The 9164-nt window shown below is 35.9% G+C and overlaps 1 protein-coding gene across 1 annotated transcript; it reads left to right on the forward strand.

Annotated features, from left to right (window-relative positions):
• The first annotated feature begins 2481 nt into the window (after window positions 1–2481).
• LOC121242719 lies at window positions 2482–6887 on the forward strand. The gene is made up of 4 exons (XM_041140657.1): window positions 2482–2882; window positions 3195–3277; window positions 6312–6367; window positions 6473–6887. Exons 1-4 carry the CDS (start codon window positions 2711–2713, stop codon window positions 6549–6551), a joined length of 390 nt encoding a protein of 129 aa, XP_040996591.1. The 5' UTR covers window positions 2482–2710; the 3' UTR covers window positions 6552–6887.
• The last annotated feature ends 2277 nt before the right edge of the window (window positions 6888–9164 follow it).

Here is a 9164-nt window from a genome sequence, read left to right on the forward strand (position 1 = left end):
ATTACATGGAAAACGACGATTATATTTATATATTACAAGAAAAATCAGTTTTTGTGACTATTTTTTTACGATGAAAATGACTATTTACGACGAAAACGGATTTATTTTAATTAATTAAAAATAATCATTTTACTAGAAATACCTAGTCGCGAATAAGTAATTTCTTATAATATATAAATATCAAGCTGGGAACATATATATAGCCGCGTTCGCAAGCAATAATAAAACTCAATGTTGGCAAGCCTTGACGACAAAGTGAGCCGTCCATGCACCTACTGTCACATGGTGGCGATTGGCGAGTTCTAAAAGTCAACAAGCCAATCAAGATGGCTTCCCATTTATATAACTGACTGGACATCCCACTCCGCTCCCTCCTCCTACCTATTAAACAACTGGATCCTGAGCATTCAGGAAGCTGATCACCAATATATATAGAGCTTGTTCTGGCAGTACTACTCCTCGATCCGAAGAAAATGTTAAAACTTTCCAGGAATATTAAAATTTGATATTCTGGTGCAGCTGAAGCAAAAGATGATGTGTTAAAACTTTCCAGGAATATTAAAATTTGATATTCTGGTGCAGCTGAAGCAAAAGATGATGATCAGTTTTATCAATGGAGGATCAGGTCGATCGGAAAGGGAAGGTGTGGGGAATGTAGTCTGGCTCGAGGTGATCACTAATTATAAACTGAAAAACGATGAGTTTAATTGGCAGAGTCGTTTCTCGGACCAGGCTTCATTCCCCTCACTACCTTCTCTTTTATAAATTTCTTCCACATTAATATTCTGTCTGCAATTTATAAGCTGATTGAATTAATCCAGGTGAACATATCTCTCTCTCTCTCTCTCTATAGATATATATATATATATGTATCATGTATGTATGTAAGTACATGCAGGACCTGTACGTGTGATGATCAGTTAGTTTCTGTATTAATTTTTGGAAAATAAGATCATTTATAGTGCATATATACTTATTGATGACGTTTTCATTCTAGCTCTAAGAACACATGCATGCATATATATATATACACACACACACACACACACATATATCAATATCATATGAAGTAGTTGCATATGTAGAGTACGGCTGGTTTTGGTGACCAAAGCCGAACCTTATAAATTAAGGATATATAAATGCAAAGAATAATTCAAATGGCAATATATAGAAGTACTCTCTTTTCGTCCTTAATCTATTATATCTAGAGCGGCCGGGTAGCAGTCCGGCCGGCCTAGTACTTCAAAGTATATAATGATAACAAAAAGAGTAAAAACCAATATAATCGATGCATCATCATGTATACGACCTTAAGACTTATATTGTTACAAAAATTCTTATTCAAAGCTATCCCATTTCATTCCTAGCATATGAAAGTAAAAAGATTGAGAAATTACCTCTATGAGTACTTGAAGAACCCATCTCCATTGTGCACTCTAAGGTAGCTGTTGGCAATGATACCATTTAGAGGAAAATTTTCTTTTGATCCAACCCTAGCAAGCAACACGATAGAATTTAGAATCATTCTTCTCATCAACTACTATTCACTAACTACCCCACACCCTATGAAAAAAGAAAAAAAAAATTGTCAGGCGTGGGGCCGTGTGGAGGTGAATATATAGTGACTAATGTATAGCAAAATCTTAGAATTTAATGTACTAATTCTATTATATTTTGGGTGAGAGAAGCGATTTTCTCATATTTTTTTTATATTTTTTTGCCTATCTCATTATGAGCCCAAGATTAATATAAGATCTATGCTAGTTCATAATAAATAATACAACATCTATATCTTAGTACATCGGAGAGATGAAATCAGAATATATACATCATGAACACATTAACCAAAAATAAGAATTGAAAAAAAAAAATGGTGCTTGGTTAAATGCAAATTGCAATTGAGAGTATTTATGGTGTAGCATGTAGGGGAAAAAAAAAAAAAACTCTTCATAAGTAAAAGATCATGAGCAATCAAGTGAGGGAGTTGTTTAAATATAAATGAATTGGCTAAATCATTCTTAGCAAACAACAAGAGTTTGAACATAACTACTTTAATAAGCAATAATCATTAAATGATGTAAACTAAATTCTTAGTTAAATAATCATAAAGTTCATGTACGTGCTATATATCCAATTATCCAAGCAAAAAAATTAACAAGCGAAACATTTCAATCTTCAAGTAGAAAAGAGAAAAATACAAAAATAAATCTATGAAGAAAAAGAGAGTTAGTGTATGTTTATCAATTTTTTTTTTTTAAAAGAATTCAATCATTGGAAAATTTTCTATTTTCAAGGAAATTTACATTAAATTATTTACATATATTTTTGTGAAAAATTAAAACACACAAATCAAAACAACTTCCACTATTTTTTTTTAAGAACTGTTACAAAAATTTATTCCATTCTTATTTTCACAAAACTTAATACAATAATAGATCATGTCATAAAAAAAAATGTATGAAAAAAAAAAAAAAATTGTTCGGTGGCACCGACGTTGGACCGAGCAGCGTCCCTTCCGAAAAATCAATCCTCGTAGTCGTGGAAAGCCACGCTCACACTGCCCAATAGGTACTGATATCTATAGAATCACTCTTTCGGTGGTTTTTCCTTGGACTTTAAGCCAAGCATCGTCAAGACAACCCAAAAACAAGACCAAAGGACGAGGCTCATCAGCAGAATTAGAAGTATATCTTGAGAGAGAGGGAGAGAGATGGCGTTGCAGTGGATGATACTGACGTACATGGTGGCGGTAGAGGCAGCCATAGCTGTTTTATTGACCCTGCCTTCACCCAAGCTTGTCAAGGATCGTCTGGTCTCTTTGGTTTCGCTTATTCTGCAACCTTGCCTCTTCGTCGTCCCCTTCGCAGGCTTCCAGCTCCTGGGTAACTTTTCCTTTGGCTTTCTTTTTCTTTTCGTTCTGGGGTTTTCTTTTCTATCCTTTGCTGAAAAAAATGTTGGGAAAATGAATAAGAATATCGGATCTTATAATGGGTTTTCGCGTGTTGTGGCTATGCACAAGTTAAATAGAGGATTATCTCTTGTTTGCTTACGAAGATTTTGGAGAATTGACTTTGTTTCTATTTCCCTTTTTGTTCTTTTGGTACTTTCTCGTTGCCCAAACGGGTCATTAGAAAAATAGCATTTTGAAATGGTTTCTGAAGCCTTGAATTATATGTTCTTTTGTTTGTTTACAGATATCTATTGGAAGAACGAGCATCGCTTGATGTGCACATCTGAGATCTGCACGGCTTCTGAGAGAGATCGCTATGAGAAATCCGTAAGCTTTTCTTTCTTTTTATTCGTTTTTTTCCCTTTCTAAAGTTGGAAATTGCATTTGTTAAATGGATTCTGTGTTTCTTTATTGCGGAACAATGGGTAATCGGTAAAGGTTTTGACATTTCCTGTTTTTATATTTTAATCGTGCAAATTTCTTTTTTAAATCATTAGCATCTCAAACGTTGTGAAATTGGGTGACATAATTGTTAGCTATGTAACTTCAATTGTTGTTAGAAATACATTACCAACTGAGTTTGAGTCTTTTGGGAGAGTAATTGATTAATTATTTAGATATTTTAACGAAACTGCTCCCCCACACACAAGAGAGGATGTTAATTCTTCTGATGCGGGATTCTTTGTCAGACTTATCAAAACTTGCTTGACCTATTACAATCAACTTGATTAAAATACTTTCACCAATTTTTCTGCATATTTCCTGTCCTGTTTTCCCTTCCACTAGGCGCTAGTATGGCCAACTGAATTGAGGATCTAGAATGGGATTTTTATGGAGTGGTTCAGGTGAAGAATACATCTTCATGTAGTAAATTGGGCTAACGTGTGCTTTTCAAATTCTGGGAGAGGTTTGAGAGTGCACAACCTGCTTTTGTTAATCTAGGCCCTATTAGAGAATACCATGGGCTCCCGTTGGGGGCTGCCTCAAGAGCTATTCCAATATTGGACACGGTGATCGAGAAAATAGAATGGAGATTGATAGGTTGGAAGAGATTGTATCTGTCGAAGGGTGGCAGGATTACCTTAATTAAGAGTATGCTGTCTAATCTACCTACTTACTTCCTGTCTCTATTCCCTATTTCTGCAAGTGTGGCATCCCGGATTGAAAAACTTTAGCTTGATTTCTTGTGGAGTGGAGTGGGAGATGGATTCAAATTTCATCTAGTCAGTTGGGACAATGTATGCTCCCCAATCTCCTCTGATGGGCTGGGTATTAGACATATGAGAGTTTTTAATAGGGCATTACTTGGAAAATGGTTGTGGAGATAGAATCTGGAACCAGAAGCACTATGGAAGTTGGTGATTGAGTGCTAATATAGATGTGTTTTTTTTTTTTTTTTGTGGGGGGGGGGGGGGGGGGGGGGGGGGGGGGGGTGGGGGGTGTACTACACATTAGATGAGGATGAGGGGTCTTTACTTGACATACGAGATTTGTTCTGACTGAGGGCACTAGGATTAAATTCTGGAGCGACATATGGTGTGGAAATAGTGCTTTAAAGGATATATTTCCTTTTGTATTCCGGGTGGCATGTGAAAAAGAAGTTTCAGTTGCTGATCTCATGGTGTTATTGGGGGGACAAGTCCAATGGAACATCAATTTTAGTAGGGCGGCCAAAGATTGGGAAGTGGGCGACTTTGAGGTTTTTTCAGCCTACTGTATTCCATAAGACCGAGCAACCAACGAGCTGATGTGTTGTGGATACATGAAGGTAAAGGGAAATTCTCGGTTTGCTCTTTCTATAAGTCCCTCACACACACGGAATAATTAGTTTCCATGGAAAAGGATTTGGCATTATAAGGCACCTCTTAAAGTGGCATTTTTCACGTGGACAGCTTCCCTGGGTAATATCCTGACAATAGATAACTTGAGGAAACGCAGGGTGATTATAGTGGATTGGTGCTGCATGTGTAAGAAAGCTGGGGAGACGGTGGATCATCTATTACTACACTGTGAGACTGCTAGAGTTTTATGGAATGAAGTGTTCAGCAGATTAGAGGTAGCTTGGGTTATGCCCAGTACTGAGGCTGCACTATTGGCAAGCTGGACAAATTTGAGAGGCATTCAACAGATCAAAGTTGTGTGGAAGATGGTCCCGATATGTATTCTGTGGTGCCTATGGCAGGAGCACAATGAACGGACGTTCGAAGACAAGGAGTGCACAATAGAGGAATTAAGAGCTTTGTTTACTAGAACTCTATGTACATGGGCCATAGCTGTAGACTTTAATGGCCTCAACTTTCATGACTTTCTTGTCTCTATTGCTTCAACATAGATAGGGTGTACCTTTGTATATCATCTTGTGTACTCAGGCTATGCCTATCATTATTCAATAAAATTTTTTAATTATAAAAATAAAAATTAGGGAAGTGGCTTTGGCCTTATCAACATGAAAGGACGCCATTGTGGAAAACTGTAACGGAATCCAAGTTTAGATGTGCTTCGAATGAGTGGCATTCTAATCAGTATATGGGCCTATGGCGTAAGGTTGTGAAAAAATCTCAGAAGGAACTGGGGCTTTTTCTAGTCACACTAGATTCAAGGTGGGAGATGGCTCCAGGAAATTTTTGCATGAATTATGGTTTGGAAACAAGGTGCTCAAGGAAGCCTTCCCAAAGGTGTAAAATATTGCAAGCATGCAGCAGGCTTCAATGGTCGGCTTATTGGAATTTTCCAGTGGCTCCCCGGCAAATGATTAATAGTTATAAATAGACTATAGTGCAGCTATAATCTGATTGCATCTGCTGATGTACAAAAGTTCTCTCTCTCTGTCTTCTAGAACATACCCTACTAGTTCAAGTTGGGATAGAGATCTAATGAAGTCCTATGAGGCATAGGCAAGTTTTCCAGTGTCCAGCCTGTGTTAGTCATGATAGATATCCCCTGTGCCTTGGAACACGGCCATACATGCTGACATATTTGTTATATCTAATTTTTGAAACTTGGGTTTCATAATTTAATATCTAATTTTTAAAGCTGGGTTCTTGGAATGTAAGTTCTTTATCATTAACTTTAAAGCATTATATGTTTTTGAAAGAAATGCGTTCTTTCTTGCATGATTTTAAGATTATAGCACGTTTTCAGGGGAAAATGAACAACAAAATATACTTGCTTAATTTTGTTTTTCTGCCTTTCTATATCCTAATTTTTCAAGACTTGGCATTTCATATAATTGTCAGCGTCGTTTAGGTCTGTGTTTTTACTCTTCTAACTAATAAGTTGACCAGCCCAGATTTATAGTTGCATGACTGATCTGTACATCTGTAGTCTTTTAGCATGCTTACCTTGGAGTCGTGTTGTGCAGATCTACAAAGCTCAAAGGAATGTCATTCTGTGTGCTGTATCAATCCTTCTGTATTGGTAATTTCCCCATAAATCCAATTTCCTTGTCATTTGGATGCTTTATTAGGGAGTCTGCATTTCATTGTTGCCAATGGTTTTAAATGTCTTTGAATATGGATTCAGGTCAGTGTACCGCATTTGTAAATATCACAAGGAGATTCAGAAATTGGAGGAAGATGAGAAGAAGTCCAAGGAACAGTAGCTTTCTTATCCGTGCCCTTCTATTAAATTAGTGGGAGACGACAGATTATGTTACTCAACTAAATTAGTGGAAGACGACATATTATGTTACTCGACGGTGTATGGACAGCCAAAATTGCTTCTACTTTTTGCTATTGTGCTAGGAACTTCATGTATGTCCAATGCAGTCACTACTTGTGCATGTGTGTGTGTGCTTTTTGTAGCTCTAAGCTGCTCTTTGTTTTGTTAATTCCATAGAAAACCACTAGTCACCCTCTTGAGCTTTTGGGATGTTTGTTTAAGCCATATACTATTGGAAAAAGTTTGAAGCCTTAGGTGCGATTGATGCCCTAGAAAATGTTTTCAAGTGCTAGAGAGGAAGATGCATCATGGACTGACATGGGATTTCACAATTCTCTTCCTCGACCAAGATAGGCTTTTGAGTTGGTCAAGGATTTGAAATGGCCTTGAGCTGGGTTTAGTAATCCCATCATCCATATCGAAGCTTGACTTTAATATTCGGTGCTACTAACGGTAACAATGAGAGGTGCTACTCAGGCGTCAGAGTAGCACCGCTCATTGGCAAATTGGAGGGTGGGTCTTGACCTCAACTCTGACTATTCTTTCCATTGTGTTTGGCACAAGATTCATACACATTTCATGGAGTGGCCAAATTCTATGAAATCATGATACATAACTACAACCAAAACGCTTTGCTTTACTTTAAGAGCAGTGTTGCTCTTGATAAAGAGATCTTAAATTATTCTTGAAGAAATAAGAATCCCTTTATTTAGGAGTGTAGAACCGGATACAGATCCGGATACCTGGCCATAATAGAATCTATATCTAGGTTTTAAAAGTTGAGCAATAATCGGATGTAAACCTAGATATCTAGGTTGTAATGGATATCCGGGTTTATTACTTTTTTTTTTTAATTTAAAACTTTTAAAAATGTTTTTATAGTAATTTTTTAAAAAAAAAAAAAATTGGATATCATGTTTAATACCTAGATTTTTTAAAAAAATATTTTAAACACTTTTTAAAAGGATTTTTAAAAAAAAAAATATTTTTAACAATTTTAAAGGTTTTTTTTTTAATCTTTTATAGGCCTTTATATTTATTATTTTTTTTATATAAAATAAATAATGATACATCAACACACAATACATAATACATGCATACTACATGTTACATTATTGTTACATTATTGTTTACTGTTAAAAAAATTCGATTTATCATTATGAGGTCCAGCTCTAGCTCTGCACGCTGACACACAAACGCGTTTCTGGCTAAAGCCCCTTATAGAATGTTCACACCCCACCGCATCATTTTCGCCAGTAATTATGCATATTTATTCTGATCAATATGTGGAGTACTCTTGTTTTTACGTTCGGGTTAAAACTGTCTTCCTGATCATACAAAATAAATAACTAAGATGGTTTTTTTTTTAATTTTTAATTTTTAATTTAAAAACTCGGATTCATAATCGGGTTTGGGTTGGTAGAATCGTCTGAGTCCAATTCAAACGGATAATCATCCTGATTCACCCGAATTTCAGACTAGACCGAAAATAAATTCGATCTGGTTTTACCCCTACTTTTATTAATTTACATTAATCTAACTAAGTAGGTTTGGACTTGTAACATTCATTACTCTTCTCTTTTGGTTCATGGAGTTCTTCATTTGGGTGCCAAAAAGAGTAATGCTTTAGCTACAAATAGATCTTATAAAAATAAACTTACAAATTAAGGTGACTTGATGTGGTACGTTAGATTGTAAAATTATTTTTATTGTAAAGTAAATCTAACGTATCATATAAAATCATGTTAGTTCATGAATTTATTTTTGTAAGATTTTTTTTTCTGTAGCTCTTCTCACTAGAAAATAGCGTCTTCTTCTTTATATATTGAAATCGATGGTGGATCTAACTAGGAAAAGTTGCAAAATGTGAGACATATTCTCCCACAAATTTTCAATTTTTTGGTACAGTCCAAGCCCTTTGATTAAATTTATGAACTTTTTAGGTACGATTTTATCAACTAATAATAACCTACAGTGCCTTTACTCTACATACAAATACGGAACATGCAGTGAAACTGTTGTAGAAACTATGAATATGATCACATCAGTATTCATCCTTCTCATCCTGCCAGAGGGAAAATGAGGGTTGTAAGGGTAAATAATCCAGGTCCAAGCTCCCCAGACCCAGCCCACCAAAGGGCATCATTAGGAAGTAAGTAAGAGAAAAGAAGGAAGAGACAAGGAATGGTAAAAAAAAAAAAAAAAAAAAAAAAAACTAGTGTCCAGGGAAAGAGGGAAGTGACAAGAAATAGAGGAAAAGAGAGAAAAAGAAGGTCACACGTGCAAAAATGGACGTCAAAGTGTGTTGGGTTTTGTGGAGTCTAGTTTATTGTTTTGGCGGTTTGACTTGATGATCCAATCTAATAATGATTCATTACTATTTTTGAGTGGATTTTCAACGTTGTCCCCGAGAAAAATTTATTGGCACTATTTTTGACTTAAGAAGCAGCAAGACAGAAAGTTTGCTCGACATTTGCTTAACTTTCAACCCGAGCGAAGCTCAGACAGAAAATTCTCTCGAGTTTTGCTCGACAATGAGCTCAAGCGAAGACTA

The sequence above is a fragment of the Juglans microcarpa x Juglans regia genome, chromosome 8D (genome assembly GCF_004785595.1).
Source record: "Juglans microcarpa x Juglans regia isolate MS1-56 chromosome 8D, Jm3101_v1.0, whole genome shotgun sequence".
Classification (NCBI taxonomy): Eukaryota; Viridiplantae; Streptophyta; class Magnoliopsida; order Fagales; family Juglandaceae; genus Juglans; species Juglans microcarpa x Juglans regia.

Bases quoted from the DNA above. Each gene is read 5' to 3' on its own strand.
- LOC121242719 (XM_041140657.1), top strand. From the start codon at position 2,711: ATGGCGTTGCAGTGGATGATACTGACGTACATGGTGGCGGTAGAGGCA. The intron at 3,278-6,311 runs GTAAGCTTTTCT...CGTGTTGTGCAG, and splicing joins GAGATCGCTATGAGAAATCC to ATCTACAAAGCTCAAAGGAA. The intron at 6,368-6,472 runs GTAATTTCCCCA...ATATGGATTCAG, and splicing joins GTATCAATCCTTCTGTATTG to GTCAGTGTACCGCATTTGTA.